General features: G+C 35.8%; 1 protein-coding gene across 3 annotated transcripts in view; it reads left to right on the top strand.

Moving 5' to 3' along the window:
• LOC126761443 (forkhead box protein O) overlaps window positions 1-21,275 on the top strand; it is a 103,964-nt gene that overhangs the window by 50,626 nt on the left and 32,063 nt on the right. For all 3 annotated transcript variants that reach the window (XM_050477610.1, XM_050477600.1, XM_050477591.1), the window contains 2 exons: window positions 16,638-16,930; window positions 21,034-21,255. In XM_050477610.1, the coding sequence (XP_050333567.1) occupies window positions 16,638-16,930; window positions 21,034-21,255 (515 nt within the window). The remainder of the gene's footprint in view (window positions 1-16,637; window positions 16,931-21,033; window positions 21,256-21,275) is intronic.

Genomic DNA, 21,275 nt, shown 5'->3' with positions numbered 1-21,275 from the left:
AATATTTATACATGTGTGTGTGCATTAGTCGGACAAGTTTGTGGCAACACAATCAATATGACACTTGCCACATGAATATCCTTTTTTATGTCCTTCGAGCGAGTGCACTTGTCTAGTTGAGCGCGCAGTTTGCTTGCCAGTTGTCAGCATTTAATTCAAATTGTGCTCATTTACTGCATTCTATTATTTCTGGCTTTTCTTTTCTTCTTCTTCTTCTTCTTGTTTTCTTCCTTGCAATTCTTGTTGAATGTTTATATTTTGTATTTCTTGCGCATTTCTTGTGTCAATTTGTGGTTGTTAAATGGCGTGTGATAAGGAATGCGAGCTTTTCATATTTAGATTTATGTGAAGCGTTATTAAATGGCTTCGTGGTTTTTTGGCTCCGCATTTGCATTGATTGTAGCTATTTGGATGTTAAAGAATGGAGAATGCAACAAGTGAATATCATATCTTTGGTGTTTCGTTTAGATTTGCATTCAGTGCATTTATTATTTATTGTTATTTTAATAAAATCCATGGTTTTGGAGTAAAGGCGGATTAAGCGTTATATGAAAAGACGACATGCAGGCTTTCTAGCACGCGGTCTCGTAAGGACTGCAGGACGGCTGCCGGCCTAGTCACAGATCACAACTTACTGCCATCACATGTGAGTTGTATGGGGATTATTGACGATGACCCACATAGTCAATAGAAGGCAAGTAAAAACGCGAGCGATGCTGGAACACCTCCTTTGCCTATCTCAGGCTTTATCTAGAACTCGGAGCTTCATAGTTCAAGAGACTGGATAAATATCCGAATTATAGTGTATATAAAGTCTCTACTAAATTTTGCAAAAATCGTCCTGATGTATTGCACGACGTAAATTTCAACTGGAACGAATAATGAACCTCCATCTGGCATTACAGAGAACAGGCACGGCAGCCAACCAGTGTATGTATTCTAATCTAACCTGTATGAAAATGTAACCAAATTCGGCTCCAAAAGGACTAGTTACTTTGGAACTACTATATTCTTACTTTGTATTGTTGAAAAGAGCTTTTAAGAAGTCAGTAAAATTCTTCTCTACCCATATACCGGCGAGGGAGTTGTGGGTGGGAAGAAGCCGTTGATGAAGAGGGTCGGTGAGCTTCTTTACGGATGGGTCAAAGCTTGGGGGGAAGGTTGGTGGAGAGGTTTACTGTCAGGAGCTCTCTATCAACTCCAGCTTCAGACTTCCTGACTATTGTAGTGTCTTCCAAGCCGACTTTGCAGCCAATAAGGTAGCAGTGGATTTACTGCTCCGGAGTGCAGTCTCCTTCAGAGAAGTGGCCTATTATTTGGATAGCAGAGCAGCGATACTAGCATTGAACTCATCAACAGTGCATTCAGGGATGGTCAAAGAGTGCCTAACTTCGCTATCAATAGCATCGAGTGACTTTGTAAAAAGACTTTGTGATAAGACTTTTTGGTAAGACTTTGTGATAAGACTTTATGATAGACCAGGCCATAACGCAATCGCAGGAAACTGCAAAGTTGATGAACTAACAAGATAAGACACCGTAGAAAGGCTATAGGTGCAATGGGAGCGGGTCAGTGCTCTCGCATCTTCTTGTGTTCTACTACTAAATGGCTGGGATTCGCAGAAGCTGGGTCAGCATTGGGCCAACATCGGTGCATGTGCTGTCGCAAAAGCCTTTTGGCTCAAGGTCGATCGGAAGAAGATGAGGTGGAAACAACTCAATACTTCCTTTATGAAAAGCCTTGAGAAATCCCACCGAGCTACTTGGCTACTAAGCGTTTCGCTAATTTATAAGTTCGAAGACAGAAGGTCTTCTGTTATATGGCCTCACAAAAGACCACACATGGTAGTCCACGTGTGATCTTTGATCAACCATCTAGCCAAACCTAACCCAGTCTCCTGAATAATATTCGAATATAGATAACCAGTAACGCTCGAGTTGTGAAATTTTGTTTCTTTGAGAAAAATACAAGGTTAAGTTACCTTCAAAATCAATGAGAAATTACATAAGTATATTTCATATAGAGAAATTCGGATATGTCTAACATTTCAATCGAATAATTTTTACTACCCCTAATCCACAAAATAAATGCTTGTTCCAAATACATTAGGTCATTAACACATTACTCACAGGTGTAAGGGAAAATCACTTCAAAAATATCAAGCAGGAAGTGCTCAAGTTCAACTTTTTGCATTGTCAATGTCAGCAAAAGTCTGCTGCTTAACTCGCTAAAGTCAATATTTATTGAAAATTTGCTACAAAAGCAGTTTTCGACATTAATAAATAATTTCAACCGAGTTTAATAACCAAAACACTAGCCTCACATTTATTTATTTATTTTATAGAAAAGCTAAATATGTATTTTTGCTGAAGTAGCGGATAGAAAAGCGCGCTCGCACGCGCATCCAATTACAAGTTCAATGAATGCGCAGCACAGGTCTAAACTGATTACAGCGAGCAAAATGCTTGAGCGAGAAATAAATAATGCAATTTCTGCAAACTTAGCGATAAATGTAATTCAGATATAATATAGTGTGGGTAGGTATGTATGTTAATTTTAATGCTTAAGGCTTACATATCTTATAAAAATATATTTAGAGAATTTTTGGGAAACTCAATCAAAAATTGTGAATAGGAAGGAAAAATAGAGAAAAAATAATAATAAAAAAAAATACTTCATAAAAAATATGAATTTAAATGTATATTTTCTATTAACATTTATTTATATTACTTGATAGAAATTTTTGCAAATTCATTCACTTCTATAACCAAACTCCACACTTTGAATTCATTTTCAACAAAAGCACTCCCATTCAAGTATTCATTTGCACCGTTATTAAAGCGCTCGCCCACAACCTCTGAGCTTACGCTGACAAAGCATCTGATTTAAAATTGACGTGTATCTTTATTTCGAATCTAAATGCGTTTTATTTTTGCAGCGATTTTTTCTATTGCCATTTCATTCAACCAACAAATAATGTATAAATATAAAGAATGTCACCGCATTTGTTTTATATTACTGTATTTTTTATCATTTTTGCGCAGCGCGCATTTAGCCGAGGTTAGCGGCCCGGTCTGGTCCGCCAGTTGTCCATTGCTGAGAAATATTGCAGCTGTTCACTTGGCGGTTGGCATGATTTTTTCAATGAGATTAGATAGAAATACAACAAATACACAAAAAAATACTAATAACACAAGAATATGCTTGTGTGTGACTGCAGCTACCTTGTCGTGAAAACTCTTTCATACATACATATGTATATACATATGTATGTATATATTTCAAATATAAATGAGTGGCTGGAAAATTCCATTTTCAACTTGAGCACATTGTTTTCTAGGCAGCATATAATTATTTTAAATTTTTGTTTTTTTGTTTTATTTTATATTTGCAAACCAGTTTGTAGTTTATTGATTTTCCTGCAAGTTATGTTCTAAAATTAGACTTTTGAAGGTGTTTGACCACTAAATATTTAAATTGCGGTATGCCTTAAGCACGCATGCATTCCATAGCACGCCATACAGTGCAAGGCGTCAAAGTGGCAGTAACTGTAATTAGTGGCCTGGCACTACAAAAAAATTATTGTTTTCATTGACATTGACAGAATTTTATTAGTTTTTTAAAAATTAGGTTAAAAATGATTAGATAAAACTCAATAATAATGAGTAATATTCCATTCAAAATTATTTAAAATTATCTGCATCCTAACTTACTACTCGTAAGTGCAAAATTTTAGACATCCGTTCTAACCTTTGTTCTTCTTCTCTTGTTTAAATAGTTTCCTTTGAAAATAACTTAAATTACTGTTCCGAAAAATTCGCGATTTTATGCATTTAGAGCATAATATATTTTAAAGGCTTTAGAAAAGTGAATGAGCCTAAAAGTATACTAAATATATTATTTAAATTCATATTAACAAAAATTACCTGAAAAAAAGTATATAATTCTCTAATAAACTGAAATTACTATTCCGAAAATTTCGTGATCCAAATTTTATGCAAAATATTTTAAAGGCTCTAAGGAACTTAATGAGTCCAGCAGCCTAAAACTTTGCTAAACATAATTTTTTAACTCACAGTAAAAGAAAGTTGCCTGAAAAATATATCTGGTTATACATATAATTAACAGAAATGTGCATGTAGCGTTACATCTGGGTGCTCAACAGCCTAAAACTATACTAAAGGAATGTTGTATCTTCTCGGCGTGATCAAAGTTGTCTAATTGTTTTTTTACGTTAATTTAATATAGTGACCATAGACCAATAAGACCAATAAGTTATCCCGAAGTCATATCCCGATAGCCGAAAAGTATGCTACACAAATAAAATTGAACTCAAGTTGCCTACATTTAGGCGTTTAGAAATCAAACTAAGCTGCACAAGCCAACTTTTAGCAGCAATTGCTTAAAACGAAGTGAAAAGGACTGGGGAATTTGTATATATAATATTAATATAGTAAACATTGTGACAAAAAAGTATACGGAAATTGTACTTTAGATTCGTTGGGTAAATGATATTTCAACAAAATGTGGTTTTCCTAGTTAGTGGGACTCATTTATTACTATTCTCATATATTAATATTAATTTTTGTGCATTCGTAAACTGAGAGCCTAAAATTATGCTAAAAAAAATTTTGTTCTTGTAAAGTTGCCTACATTTTGGCGTTCAGAAATAAAAATAGCTCATATTTTAACACTTTTTGGTCAATCACTAACCAAAAACGCCAAATGGCGTTGACAGCCTTATACTCAAATATCTCAAAATCTTAAAATTAAAAAAAAAAACTTTTCATATTAAATTTAATTTAGCTTACAATTTATTTATAGCATTGCTATACAACTCAAATTCGCTTCTTAAAAAATTACTCAAAATAATTCAAACGCTTATCGCCTTTGCTATCATTTCACTGATAACTCTCGGGCTTTTAACGCACTAATTGAGACATACAACAACTATAAACGAATAAAATGTTTATTAAAATATTATACGAGTACCTCCTAGTGCCGCATAATTGACCTCAATACCAGAGTAGTTAACTTTTGCATATCACTATTATACATACATATATATGTACATATGTACATAGATTACACGTACGCACATATACATACATATTTGCAGCCGCCTGCCTCTCATGCTACACCACCGCTTTGCGAAGCTTTCGCGTGGCGCTTACCTATCATCGCCGAGTCGCCCACAACAACAACAACAGATACAGACGTGTCGTGATACGCAGAGCCTACTGCCGACTAACTGACTGGCTTATCAGACAACGCGCACACACAAACACGCATACTAAAAATAGTACACAGCACATACTAACAAATGTTGCTCTACACACACACACATACAAATATGTGTATTAAAGCAACAATGTTGAAGCGCTGATTGCCCGTCTGTTTGGTTGACTGCTATGTGAATGGCCTCTGCTTGAACTTAATCGAAATGCGATAATTATTATTATGTGCCATTAAACTGTTTTTAGATAAGTTGGGGAAAATTTTTCGGGTTTAGCATAAAGCTTATTTTTTGTTGTAACCATTCATTTTCTGCGTAGATTACAGTTTTAGTTAGTAATTATTTACGGTGTAATTTTTTTGGTAGTTTTTATTATTTCACACAATTTTCTTAATTTTTTGTACAAATCATAATTTTAATTTTTGTTTTTGCTTTTACTTTTCAATATTTAACTTTAATATTCGTTAGTAATTTTGTATTTTTTCATGTGTATTTCATGCTTTTATCAGCTGTTGGCTGACTGTTGAGCGCTAATTATCTCCTTCGGTCTATTTTTAGTCAACTATATATGTGCGTGTGCTTGTGCTTCTTTTTGAAGAAATATGTCATGTGTTGCTGGGTTATATCCGATAATCATATCTACGGAATATGCTATATGCTACATACACATATGTATGTAAAGACATAATGTGTACTCGTGGTTCGTGAGTTTGTGTTGGTTGCACGTAGATATTGCCGGCGTGGTGACACAAATTTTTATTCGCACACGCTTTCTTGGCTAAGGGGAGCATCTAGAACAAATGTCGTTAATAGTGACTTCCAAAAACTAATTTTATACAGCTAAATTTGCTAAGTAGCTTTCTGTTACCGGCAGAATCATTTTATGATTTGAACGTGATCCTCTGCATATATATTAATTATTCATCAATATTTATTTTATCGCCTTCAAAATAATCCCCACCAGATGTAATACACCTAACGATTTTTTTCCAGTCCTCGAAACACTTTTCATAAGCACTTTTTGCGATCAGTTCCTTCAGCGAATTTTGTTTTACTTCTTCGATCGACTGAAAACGGTTTTTATGGAGCGGTAATTTCAGTTTGAGGGTCAAGGAAAGCTCACACGACGCCAAATATGGATAATACGGTGTTTGATCGATGGTATTCATTGAGTTTTTGGCTTTAATTTGGTCACAATCGTGGCTCGATGCGATGGTGCATAATCATCGTGTAAAATCCATGAATGGTTTTTCCACGATTCCGCCCGTTTTCGACAGAAGTCCTCACGCAAACGCCTTAGTATCGCCAAATAGAACACCGTATTGACCGTCTGTCCCTCCGGAACAAAATCATGATCCACCAAATCACGAATATTGAAAAAACCAAAGAACATCGCCTTGATTTTTCAGCGACTTTGGTATATTTTTTTTTGCTTTCGGCTCGTTTTTTCCCCTCCATTCCAATTACTGTTGACTTGTTTCCATGTCAGACTCCTAAACCTACATATATCTCACCGCCAGTTATAATACTCTCCATGAATGTGGGATCGGAAATCACATGAACAATAGACCAGCTTAAGATACTCCTTGCGAAAAAAAATCAGCTTTATCGAGACGGGTCGAGCAAGAACGAGTTTCATAACCAAAATATCTAACAGAATCATTCGAACGGACTCTCGAAAGATGTAGTCACTTACTATCTCTCCAAAATTGCCTGACGATTTTCAAGCACCACACCTTTCACTTTTTTAATATTTTCATCAGTTGAATAGGTCGAGGATCATCCAGAACGAGGCATGTCTGCCAACCATTAATTATATACTATGTATATTTTAAACAGTAAAAGTTTGCGTTAAAATGTTTTATACGCAGATGCAATTTGTGTGAACATTTCCTTAGCCAACACTGAATTTCAAAATTTCATTGCCTTTGCTTTAATTTAAATATTGCTAATACACATAAATTGAAAAATTAGAAATATTTATGACGCTAAAATTCAACACATTACAATTTCTATTCTATTTATGTGTATCTGTAACATAAATTTCATTATTTCGTCGATTCTACATACCTAATGACTTCTTATCACAAAGCAGAAGAATGTGAGAAAGCAGCAAGTGCGGAAAAAGATACTGCAGAAAGGAAACTAAGGCTTTTCTATGGTAACTGCGATGAAAGCCATTTTTTCAGAGGAAAATTGCAACATTTTTTTTTTATTTAAGTGTGACCAATATACAAAAGAATTAGAGCGTAGTATATATTTACGCCTTGCCATCTGCGTTGCTAAAGCAATGCTTTTTATTTATATAAGGTATATTATATGTAGTATATGTGTTAAATTTTCATGATATTGCTTTAAGATTTAGGCAGTAATTATTAAGGGAGTTCTTTATATATTTTATTTTTTTAATTTTAGTCGGCTTTCGCATTTTATTCAGACTTATTAAAGGTTTTAGAGCAGCATGAAGAAATATATATTTATTTTTTTTACAAGAAAAATATACGTTTGTAATCAAATATGTTAAAATGTCAAAATGGTCCCATATTTTGAGAAAAAAAATTAGAAAACAAATTATTATATTAGGTAGTCGAAAAAGTCTTTTCGTTTTTCCAATAAAATTTTAAATTATTTTTTTTTATACTTATAATAATAAATAAATAAGTAAATATGTACCATTTTGGCCGACCACTTTTTGCCATTTTTCCGCTAGAGACATTATTCCATCAGTGTATATCGAAATTTCGAAATTTCCAGAACGGAAGCGAACGAACCATTTTAGTGCTACACGAACTGATACAACATCGACTCCGTAAATATCACCCATTTCATTGGTGGCTTGCGTGGCATTCTTCACTTTTTTATACAAAAATTTCAAAATATAGCGAATTTCTTCATTATTTTCACTTATTTTTGAACAGCTGTAACTTTTTTTCAACTTCCCGGAAATTAAATTTTTTTGGTTAAATGAAGCTTAAAATCTCACCTTTTCAATACTATATGGTTACAATACAATGCGATTGATAGCACTGGAGATATACGACTGCAACCACATCTATTGACAAAATACGAAAAGACTTTTTCGACATGGTTTTATAAAAAAATATAAATTATAAAAAAAAAATTAAATTATAAATTATATTAAATAATCGAAATAGCCACATTATTTGAGAAAAAAAAGTAGTAAAGAAAATATTATATTTATGTGTATCAGTTCTCATTAGCTACAATTTAGTAAGCAATTTATGAATTAATCCAAAATAAGTCCTTTATTCGCAATAATTTCATAGAATAACAAAGCTAATAAGTCTCTCATATTTGCCACTTACAATTTTGAATATCCAAATATATTTTCGATTATTTTGTGCTAATGCCAGGTATTTTATTTTCATGAAGAGATAAGCACATCCAAGTGTCTTTAGCTGGTCACTGCGCTAATAGGCTCAATGTGTTCAAGCGAAGTGCCGGCTAAAATAAAACAGCTGATAAAATATAAGCATTATAGCAAGAATATGCCATAATACAATTGAAAATAGCTGGCTATTTTATTTTATCGGATTTTATCGGTAAAACACAAGACAAACAACGCCGCTGCTAGGCAGCAGGGTCAGTAATATGCAAGCGTATACAAATTGCCCGCTAATTCCAGACAAAGCACTTTAAAATAGCACGAAAATTGAGAGAATTAAATTTAGATAATGATAAACGATGGCAGGTGCGCGATGGCGAAATAAATGCACATAATTATTGGAAAAGTTTGAGTGATAAATTTTTGAGGCAATATTAAGAGCAGCTGTGAAATGATGAAATATTTCTAAAAATATGAAATATGCTGATAAATAATAAAAATTTCATAGAAATCCAAAAATATATATTACTTATAAATATTTCAAAGCAAGCCCAACAAAGTCTTTAAGTTGCACATACATTAACTAACTACTTTCACTTTTCCTTTGCTATTTTCGCTTGGCACAATTTCGAGCTAATAATGTCACGCGCACTAAATATTAATATGACAGTTGGTTACCAAGCGCACGCTGTCCTCGCCACCACACACTCTTTTAACATCCGATATCGTTCTTAAGAAATATCTATATAGTAGTCATTTATTGTGGGTGGGCATGGCCAACAGGCTTCTTGATTATATTAAATATAGTAGAAATCCAAATGTGAGTAGAGCGCTTAGCCCTTAGACGTCGTTGGCGACCGCCTCTACTTACTTTTCGTGTAGTAAGTAACCCATATAAATATATTTTATGCAGATTTAAATAGGCCCATAAAGTCATTTCAATAAATTAGCGAATTACAGAGCAGCAAAGCAAACAAATTAAGTTAATGGCATTAAAAGGCAGGGCCAAGGCATCGCCCAAAGAAAGGGGAAAAACTATCGCAAACACTTTTTGGGGAAGGCCCAGAAGCTGGCAGTAGCTTTGTTGAACGGATTGGTGGTGTTGGTGGCGTCTGTGATTTTAGCAAGGGTGATGTCTGTGTATATAAGTGCTATATGTATAAAATTGTGCAGATTTGGATATAAATGGGTGCCACTATTTATAAGAAAGTTTTTTTTCGGCTTTATCGCGCTGAAAGCCGACGGCGATGATTTTTGCGGTTTACAGCTGACTCACAGCCGCGCGGCTTAAACCGTGAGCGCATGTAGGCTTATTCATGCAAATTTTACAAAAATATACTTTAATGAGTGTATATATAAATAAGTGTATATATAGATATACATATATATACAATTTGCAATTGAGATATCACAAATTTCATTCATGCCTTTGCAGCGCCTTTCTCCAAAGACAAATATGTGTGTGCTTGTATGTAAGTGACTGTAGCTGAAGCTGAGTAACAGTTACAGCGTCGCTTAAAGATTTATAAAAAAAAATTTTCTGCACTTTGAGATTTCCGCTTTATTCATGCCGCACATGCACACACATGCAAGTACATATACACACAAAATAATACAAAAAACAAAATACAAGCATGAGTTTGAGCATAATTCACTGGCTTTCCGGTTTCCTGTATCATTGCTCTAATTGTAGAAGGAGTTATTTGGAAAACATTCACTGGCAGCGTCTCTGCTTGCCACCAGCTGCCGAAAGACGCAGGCAGATACACACATATACAGGCAAGCAACTCGGCAAATTTTGCTTTACTTCACAATAGTTTGCCCAAATATTAGTTAGTCGACATATTTCTTGTTGTATGTATGTGTGATTATCCTAGTCGGCTGCTGTTATCCTGTCAACTGACTTGCTTACAAACCCTGCGCATATCAAATTCGCTTACTTTTCAAACACATACGCTTATACAATACACAACACGACAGGCGAAACTTGCCACATATCTATTTGTATGGAATTTTTCACTACAAATCACTCAAGCGCACAAATAAATATATGCATGTGTAAGATTATACGCCCACCACAGCAACCAAATCCATGATTTTTTTCGGTTTTTTTTTCGTTCGCTTAACTACCGGTCGCTTGACATTGATAGGCACACGTATGCATACATGCGAGTGTAGCGTTGCGGGGCAATGAAGCGTGTGGCATAAAACGGCTACATTGCCTAGTAGCCTAGTACGCATAAGCATGTCAATTATATTTATTACTCTACAAATTCTCAGCTATTTACATTGCACACATGTCCACATGCCCACATAAATATGCCACATACCCCTGCATGTCTCTATGTCTGCGTGTGTATGTGTTTTGTGCACATTTTTCCGTCGGCTGATTTGTTTGTTTAGTGCGCGATTGCGAACGCGAAAAGGCCAATAATTTGTTTGGGCGCGTGTAACTAGCCAGCATTCAAATGCTTGGCAACAATGCGTGCGGTGTGTATGTGATGCGTGTGCGAGGGCGTATGAGCAACTAATAGACGAGGCGGTAATTTGTGCGAGCCACACATGCCTACTTACATACATACAGGCGGTATTTGTAGACAGCTGTTGGCAAAGTTGTATGTATGTATGTATATTTCAATAAGGTGTGCATGTACATACATATACGCACATATGTATGCTCATGTGCAAGTATATATTAAAACTCTTTTAGGCCGATTGCGCTTCAAGGGCGCTTAGAAATCGCGTTGAATTATTTCAGCGCCGAATGCTGTACAACAACAAATTTGATTTGGTTTTGGGGAATTTCCTAGAATATTGCGCGCGTTTGTGGCCTATTAATGCGCGCACAATTCTGCTTTTTCTGCTGCTTGATTGTGGCCGTACGCAATATTAACGCGCTCACGTTTAACCAGAAATGTTTGCAGCAATACGCGCATGTATACGGAAAGTCATTTGCATACACGCGTTTGTATGTTTGTAGACGCTTACTCGTGTGTTCACTTAATAAGACATATGTAAGCGCTTATCCGTAGCGCACGTTTGGCTTACGGCGATCTGCGTGTGTTGATTGTTTGGCAAATTGTGATGTCATCACAAGTTTTGATAGATGCGGGTGACGGCATATACACATATTTAAGCATACATATTTATGTTTAAGCGGCATATGTGTAGAAAGATATGAGCGCGCATAGTTTGATTAATAAATTTGGCACCAAATATTTTTGTTTAATTACAACGAAGTTAAATATTCCTGCTTATGGGTATATAAGTATATATATATTTATGTGTAAATAGAAATCAAAATGCCTAGCCATGAATTGATATAGGCAATAAGTATATAATATAATATAATATATGTAATATAATATAATATAATATAATATAATAAAAAAGTCATACTTTCTTTTATAAATTTAAACAAAAATTCTCATATGTGCAGTAAAATGTTTAATAATGTTGTGAATTAAGCATTTCTAGTATAATTAAGTTTTTTTCAAGAACTATACAAACAAACAAAAACTAACTCGGTGGCACTGCAGCTGTAAATCCTTTCACCAATAAAAAGGAATCACTTTCATAAACTTGATTCCGTTCATTCAGTTTGTATGACAGCCACCTGCTATAGTAGTTTATATCGGCTATTCTGAGAATGAGCAGCTTTTTGATGAGAAAAATACGTGTATGAAATTTGAGAATAATATTTGATATTTTCGGTTTTCAGGCAGACAGATGGCAATGGCTGAATCGAGTCAGCTCTCCATCACTGACCCTTTATATACCATATACGTTTACCTGATAGGGTTTGCCGACGTTATCTTCTGAGTAAACCTCATAGCTTGGATGCCAAACTTCTGAACTCTGTACAAGAAGTAGTCTGTCCATAGCTGTTTTACATTCACTTCATACGGGAGCCGTGAACTGCGCATATTGTAAAGCTGTTCAAACAGACTGCTTGTCGCCGAAAAATAACTGTCGAAAATTATATAATATATTTGGTCTTCGGTCTAATTGCCTTGTTTTTTATAAACAATTTCAGTTTGATTCGAGTTTTTATTTACAAATTTAAAGAAATAAACAAATTTACTTTATCACTTGCGTATTCTATTCTTTTCACTGTTTTATAACAACAATTTTTTATGTTATTTTAATAGTTATATCTCACTTGAGCCATTCACAATAAACAAATTCACATAAAACTACTCTATACTCAGTTAAACAAAGGATCGATGCCTTGAAGAAAGGCAAAAATATACTACTTTAATGAGCTATCCGCATACTCTCTTATGTCAAATTTCACTTGCTTGCTTTTTTTCTGCATTAACATGCAATTTTTTTTTAAATCGTCATTATAATCAATGATGAATTCCCTTCGTCATTAGTTAATAGTAGTCACATATATACTGACGTCTGTAAAGTTCCATTAAAAGTCTTGACACTTTGAAAACATTCTTTAATACAACACAACCTTAAAAATATAATTCCGAAGCAAAACTTCAAAACCTTAACAATCATACAAGGTCCACCTATGAATGCATTATGAATCTCCAAACGGCAGAGGTAACGTCTGTTAGATTCTTCGATTGTTTCTTTTACAGTAAATAACTTAAGATGCCTGACATCGTTTTTCACATAGAAAAGAGCCGCCACTATGGTGCGCAGAACTTTAGTTTGAAAAGTTTGAATTACTTTTAAATTTAAATTCGCTGCACCACCCCAGATTTGAATGTCATACGTCCAGATCGGCCTAAGTATTACCTTATAAATTAGCAACTAATTCTTTAGACAAAGGCGGGATCTTAGCCTAAGGAGCCAGTATAGCCGCGTCAAATTCAATCTTAGCTGACTTCTTTTTATTTTTACGTGATCTTTCCAAGTGCGCCTCTTATCAATTGTAAATCCCAAAACAGTTTACGGTATGTGTTTGTTGGTAACAACTGACCATATAAAGTCACTTGAGGGAAATTTTTGTAACACCAATGTTCCATTTGACCACGATTCTAGAACATTAGGTTATATCTGCAGTTTTATGAAAGCAGTACTAGGGTTGCCACTTGATGCTTCAGTGCGGTATGATGAGCATAATTTGCCGTCATTGTGGAGTCAGAGTTGACCACTGAAAGGTTTGCTGTATAAAGAATGTTGAGCACGGGGGCGAGTACACCGCCTTGGGGCACGAACCGGTCTCAAATCCGATTCAGCATCACGACATCAAACGTAGATCGTCCGATTGTGCAAGTAAGACTTTAGCAGCAAATAATAAGGCATTGGTAGTTTTTCCTTTAGTCGTTTGAATAATAGATCTGGTTACAGACTTTGTCCAATGCTTGGCGGACATCAAGGAATACAGCAGAGCAGTACTTATTATTAAAAAAAATGCCTATTTTTGAGGATTACAAAATTTTCAACTTTAATCTACATTAAAATTTGAAGTGAATATATTTATACATATTTTAAAAATATACAGCACACTTTTTGAAGACAAAAATTTAATATTTTTTCGGGTTATACGTGATCTCTGATGGCGCTAAAAACAGGTTGTTTATAAAAAAAATTCTCGACGAGAAGATATTGCCGACTTTCGGTCGAAAAAAATGGCGGCGTATTTTAGTTTATCCTACATTTTGGTTTATAATTAGACCGAAAACCTGGAGCACTACATCCACTACATATACAAAAAATGCAGAAAGAATTGCATTGAAAATTTTAATTTGTGATCGGATGATATATCTTCTAGTAATGTCTCAAGCAAATTTGAAAGATTTAGTTTTAAAGTTTACTCGGCGTTGAAGCTTGTAACTCAGAAACTATTCGAGGTATCGATTTGAAATTGGAGGCGCAATTTTCAAGGGAATAGCCTAAAAAATTAATTTGAAAAAGAAGAAATATATTGTTTTTGTTAAATTCGGTTTGAAAAAAGTCTTTAGCAACAAAATTTGACAACATTTCTTTCCTTGTCGTCCCAAAGTCTTAACAACATCAGCAACCTCATTACAAACTGACCTTCCCTATCACTCACAACATTGTTTCAGCCTGACACTTAAAGCTTTAATACGCAGCAAATCCATTAAATTACCCACTTTTCAATTTCTACGAACTTTCCCAAAGTCACAAGTCGAAAATTGCCCCACAAACTCACACACAACCGCAACTAACGGCGCTTATATATTTATGTATGTGAGATTGGCACTTAAGCGTTTAAATAAATATGATTATATTAAGTGAAAAGGATATAACCGCAAAAAATGTATGTGTGTAGAAATTTTTTGGAAAACCAAAGTAAACTAAAACCCAAAGGCTAAACCATTAGCACAACCCCATGACGACCTGGGCAACAACCAAAAATTGAGCACGACAACGGTGACAGCGAAAAAGGGAAGGGTAAAGTGGAGTACGGGGGTAGTAAAGAAGGTAGTTGGCATAAAGGGGTGTGCAAACGTGCAAAAAGGATGCCGACGCAACTATTGGCAGTGACGCCAAGAAAAAGTTTAGCAAAAAGTAAAATTAAGTTATACTTACTTTTTTAGAGTGACGCATATATACATAAACACATATTGAGATATATGTCTACATGCATACATACATACAGAAACTTACGTGCATATACGCCCACGCAGTCTGCGGCATGATGCGTCGCCGCGCCACGCCGCATTTAGTGGGAAAGAAGGGGTGGAGCGCGCGGTGTCTATATATATATATATATTTATACATGTAGTGAACGAGTGAAGCTGGAGCGATGGCGGCGCATCCTTCGTAACACGGCGATAAAAGGCGCCAGACCGTCGCTCAATGCCGTGTTTGCTGGCGCGTCATCAACGAGTTTGCTAGTTTGGTTTGTTTTACTGTCGTTTTAGAAATTTTTTCTGCACACCGTTTGCTGACAGCAATTTTTTTTTGCTCAGCTGCCGTTTTTCTACTACCTTTTTCTTACACGTTGCTCCTGTTGGCGTTGGCGTTCTTGCTTTTTTTCTGCGTGATTTGCTTAGTTGCCTTGTCGGCGGAAATACAAACGCACATGTAAGTCATGCATGGCTGGCAAAACATCTATGCATGCGTGTGTGAGTGTATAACTGTGATTGCGCGACATATTCATTGAGCAGGTGAAATGGTGTTGGTGTGACGCCGTTTTCATAACACAAAACACATACTTATACGATGTATGGCGCATATGCTTCATATAAGTCTGTTTTGAGTCCCTCGCACCTTGTGTATTTAGATGATGGCGCTTTTTACATGCTCAATTTGTATGTGCTCAATAACTGATCTCGGTTACGCGCCGAACGCCAGCGCCACACCTCTTGTCGTATTTGCTTTGCTGCTGTCGCCCCACATCCAACGCGCGCTGACAGGTCCTTGCCGCACAGTATTTATGGTTTATGTCATAAAATATGAATTGACAGTTCAAATGTTCAAATGCGAGCAGCAACAAAAAGAAGCGATGAGCAGAAGCAGAGACAATGGCTTTGAATGGCACTGCGTGCGCTACGACAGTCCAATTAGCGCAGCAGAAGCGTGGCGTTCCTTGGGGTTTCTCGCAAGAAAAGCGATAAAAATGTCGGCAGACTATCGAAATGTCTTCGTCGCATGGCGGGCAGAGCGTGGCTGGTTGGGGTGGTTGAATAGAAATCGCTGAATGGCAGACAATGACTGGAATGTTGTCGCAGCGCAGCGCTTTCAATTGCTTACAAATTGTTACATCAGCAATGATATATGAAAATGAGGACAACTAACCGTGGCGGGTGGCGGGCAAACCAAAGTCTCGCCAAATGTTATGAATGTGCCGATGTAGAGGGGGAATTGCCAGCACAGCATGAAGGAGCTACAATTGTGCTTGTTCCAACTGATTTTTTGCGCAATAATTGCGCGACAATAGCAAATTTTTATAACGGTTTCTTTGACTTAAATTGTGGCAAGTTCAAAAATGCCAGCGCTTACATTACTTTAATATGATGCTTTCAAATCTACGCTGTAATATTGAAAAACAATAATGAATTGTATATATATTTTTACATAGTTCTGCTATAAATAATCTTTATTCCTGCTTTCTGCTCATTTCAGAACTCCATACGTCACAATCTCTCGCTGCACAATCGTTTTATGCGCGTACAAAACGAAGGCACTGGCAAATCCTCGTGGTGGATGCTGAATCCCGATGCCAAACCCGGCAAATCGGTGCGTCGGCGTGCCGCGTCTATGGAAACGTCACGCTACGAAAAACGTCGGGGGCGCGCCAAAAAGCGTGTGGAGGCTTTACGTCAGGCGGGCATAACGGGTCTCAACGATGCCACACCCTCGCCTAGTAGTAGTGTTAGCGAAGGTTTAGATCACTTCTCGGAGAGTCCATTGCACAGGTAACTATTGACTTCGAAATATCTTCTTGCGTTTTACTTAATTTATACAAAAATAACACTTATTAGATTAAAAAAAAATAAAAGCATTTGTATGTCTATAGCTGCCAAAGAAGTATTTAGCATTCATAAGCGCTTCGTTGCTTTCTAGAATAGCTTTTGGATACATTTCTTATCTAGATATTTTATGCCTTAGCAAAGAAATTCTATGTGCACGACTACAAAGCCATTAAATTTGTAATATAAAGGGAAATATAATTTCTTTGGTTTGTTTGTTTTTATATTTATTTTTATAGTTACATTATCTAGCAATAATGAATTCTGATTCCTTGAACATATTCAACATAATTGAAAAGCAAACTTGTGCTTTATAGAATTATTTATATGTGCATGTTAAAAAGTAAGATATTTTCATTAAATATTTTGATAAATTAAGTTTGTTAATAATTTATAAGCTTACCTTTATTAATTTTGACTTTATTCAGTCGAGATGACATCCGTGCAACCAAAGATTTCAGCGTTGACTTCTTTCTCATTGTATTGCTGTTTTTAACTCTTTTAATGTAGTAAACTTGCGTCCATATTTAAAAACTCGCGCAGATAATATTTCCCACAGATACTCGATAGGATTTTAATTCCGACTTTTTGCTGGCAACACCAAAAATGAAATTTTTTTGAACTCTAAACATTTTTTTAGTAAGAGTTGCAATATGGTTCGGTTCATTGACTTGCTTGAAAGTCCAATTATTCTCGTATAATTGCCCCGAAAATTACATTAATTTACTATCGAACAAGTCTAAATTCATTGCTGCATTCATTTTTGTTGATGTTGTTGATATATAGCATATTGCAGTTTTTCCTTCATAACAAAAAGCTGCCGAGGCTGTTTAAACTTTTTCATTGGTATTGTTTTTTACGTGGCGGGTCCCAAGCCCAGCGCACAAAACTATGTAGGGAATGTTTCGCCTTCTCACATTAGCTCGTCTTCGAACGGATGTTCTTAGGCTACCCAGAGGATACTTGGTCAAAGACCGGAAGTAGTGAGCTGCTTGAGCCATGTGTAAAAGAATCGTTTCTGGCCACTCCCAAGTGAATGGCGATCAGAGAACTTTCCTCACTTGCGTGAACTTCTACACATGACTCCATCCTCCTCGATGGAACGATGAGCTGTACGAGATATACGACGACATTGACATAGTTCAGTGAATTAAAAGACAGCGGCTACGCTGGCTAGGTCATGTTGTCCGGATGAATGAAAACACTCCAGCTCTGAAAGTATTCGACGCAGTACCCGCCGGGGGAAGCAGAGGAAGAGGAAGAGGAAGACCTCCACTCCGTTGGAAGGACCAAGTGGAGAAGGACCTGGCTTCGCTTGGAATATCCAATTGGCGCCACGTAGCGAAAAGAAGAAACGTCTGGCGCGCTGTTGTTAACTCGACTATAATCGCGTAAGCGGTGTCTACGCCAATTAAGAAGAAGAAGAACAAAAAGCTGCCTACGAAAAAGAACCTACGCCGTGTACTCGACAGAGGCAAGTACGCCGAGAGTTTTGTGTATGGTGTCAATATATCTTATAACCATTAGGTCCATCGAAATTGAACTTTTTTCGTTGCTGAGCACCACGCTTCGCCACTATTCATACCAAAATCGGTACTTATTTACAAATGCAAAACAAGTTGCAAACACACCCAGAAGGAAGCGTCGGAGATCATATAAAGTGTATATATAAATGATCAGTATGTTGACCTGACTCGATTAAGCTATGTCTGTCTGTCTGTCCATCTGTCTGTCCGTCTGTATATATACGAACTAGTCCCTCAGTTTTTAAGATATCGTTTTGAAATTTTGTAAACGTCATTTTCTCTTCAAGAAGCTGCTCATTTGTCGGTACTGCCGATATCGGACCACTATATTATATAGCTGCCATACAAACTGAACTATCGGAATCAAGGGTTTGTATGGAAAACTAATCACCGAAAAAATTGTTCAGATCGGATTACTATAGCAGGGTCAAACCACATCAAGTGGTAAACGAAAACTTTAGTGTTGAGTTGTTTAGTCGAAGAGACCCAACGTCGTCTTCCTCGGACTCCGACTCCTCCACTTTGGCGATTTCGAAATTCGCATGGCCCACCTGACGTGGTTGGACCCAGCATATTGCTTCCATACAAACTGAACACATAGTTACTAAAAGAAACACACCTGTGCAGGGTATATTAGCTTCGTTGCAGCCGAAGTTAACATTTTTACTCGTTTCTGTTATATTCGAAATACAATGCCATATAATTTCTTTACTAAGGAATTTTTGATAAATGCATATTTTAAGCTTTTTTGTTGTGTGCTATCAGTATAGTTTCCTTCTAAAAACTATTTATTTTATTATAAACTCTTCCAAAATTTAGCATGTTCTTTTAAGTAGTTTTATCTAGATACAAAGCAGCACAATTTAAATAGCTAACTAACTAGAAAATATTTATGATTAAGGAAGCATTATTTCACTTTAATTTATGATGTTTTAAAAACATATTTCCGAAGTTCTTAGTATAATTATATAACTATATTATTATAATTAAAGAAACAGTTCAATAATACTATGAAGTTTTTTTCATTTTGATTTTAATGTTCTGTTCATAATTTAAAAATTCTTAATTTATCCTGCAAAAAAAGTCGTCCAGCTCCAATATACTTGTGGCAACGTTTTTCCAATCCTCGTAAAAGTTGTTAAAGTCAATTTCTAGAATAGCCTATAATGGGCGTAGCGATTGACGTTTAATATCTTCACTTAACTCAAAACGGTTTTTCCGAAGTGGTCATTTGAGTTTGGTGAACAGCCAGAAGTCACATTGAGCTATGTAAGACAGGCGAACACAGTGGTTATGGTACGATATTGGTTGAAAATTTGGTGAAAAACTCACGAAGAATCATTGAAGTAAGAGTGTTCAAAAATCAAGAGTAGTCGGCTCATAATTCCGGCCGCGCAAACGATGCCAGTAAGATCTCTGACTGTTAATCGCTGACCATTTTTGAATAATTTGTAGCAATCAAAACCCCTTGCTCACGACAATGAATTCTCACCGAAGGCCGTTTCTAAAGTACTGAACGTTTCGGCACAAGAAATTTGATTCCGCACCCAAAATTTAATGGAAAATCTTTGGTGAATAATTTCACTCATCGTAAAAATCCGCGAATGCACTTTATTCTTTCAGAAAGACAAGCGTATACTAAATACGAATAGTTATTTTGAGGTGACATTTGGCATAGATCGATTATGTGACCACTTTGTGCAGGGCGTATACCAAAATATTGGAGATAAGTATTTCCATAACTGACAACGGTATTTTACGGTAGTTTGGTCGCCTACTGGGGACGTCTTATTTGGTGGGTGGTAAGATTTGGGTTTGTTGCCTAGGGAGCGTGCTCTTACCCTACTGGGTCCGTCGTCTTCGGTGCTTCTATGATATGATATGATATAAATTGTTACATATTTCATTCGAAGATTAGGTTTATCCTTAGTTTTCTTTATAACGGACTCCCCTGCCGGTTATAATATGCGGGAATACCGTTTTACCGTGCAAACGGTCAACTATCCTTTTTATTTTGGATCGCATTGAGATTTGAGATTAGAAAAATACAATTAGAAAATATATGCACAATTTTGTTAGATATTTTTGAAAGATATATTTGAAAAAATCACTGATTGTGGGTCAAAAATATATTTGTTTATGGTATATTTTAAATTATTTATTTATAATTTTTTTACAATTAATTTTTATTATAAATTTAGGATTTCAAAATGTTTATAATTTTGCATAAAACCCTCAGCTCAATAATTGAAATTCTCTAGACATTATTATAAATTTAGAACGCATTTTGAAAATATCGTATATATATTTATTAATCTTTAAGCAATAGTTGCCACATTTCATAGCTAAACTGCACTTGATACTTAATTTGCACATTTTAAAAAGTTATCTTTAAATTATCTTTATTATCTTCACATTTAATTATTATTTTTTTTAACTCCAATTTTTGTTTGCATTTCTGTTTTTTGTATATTTTCATTTCGGCTGTGATTTCTTATTGGTTTGTTTGCGATGATTTTGAAGTGGCAACTTCCAATTGTCGCCGGATTTCCGACAACGCGCCTCATCGAATGCCAGTTCCTGCGGACGCCTGAGTCCGATACCAGCACTCATAGGACTTGAGCCAGATTGGAGTTTTGGCGGCGATTACACAAGCACAAGCATAACGCCAGCACAGGCAGCCTCAATGGAGCAACTCGCTGGCTCAATTGCGGAGGTCAAACTGCCAAAGGATATTCTACAAGGGTCAGTGACCATATTTTCAG

This window comes from Bactrocera neohumeralis, chromosome 2 (genome assembly GCF_024586455.1).
Source record: "Bactrocera neohumeralis isolate Rockhampton chromosome 2, APGP_CSIRO_Bneo_wtdbg2-racon-allhic-juicebox.fasta_v2, whole genome shotgun sequence".
NCBI lineage: Eukaryota > Metazoa > Arthropoda > Insecta > Diptera > Tephritidae > Bactrocera > Bactrocera neohumeralis.
Note: the sequence above shows the minus strand (reverse complement) of the source record. Positions and strands in the feature narration are given on the sequence as shown.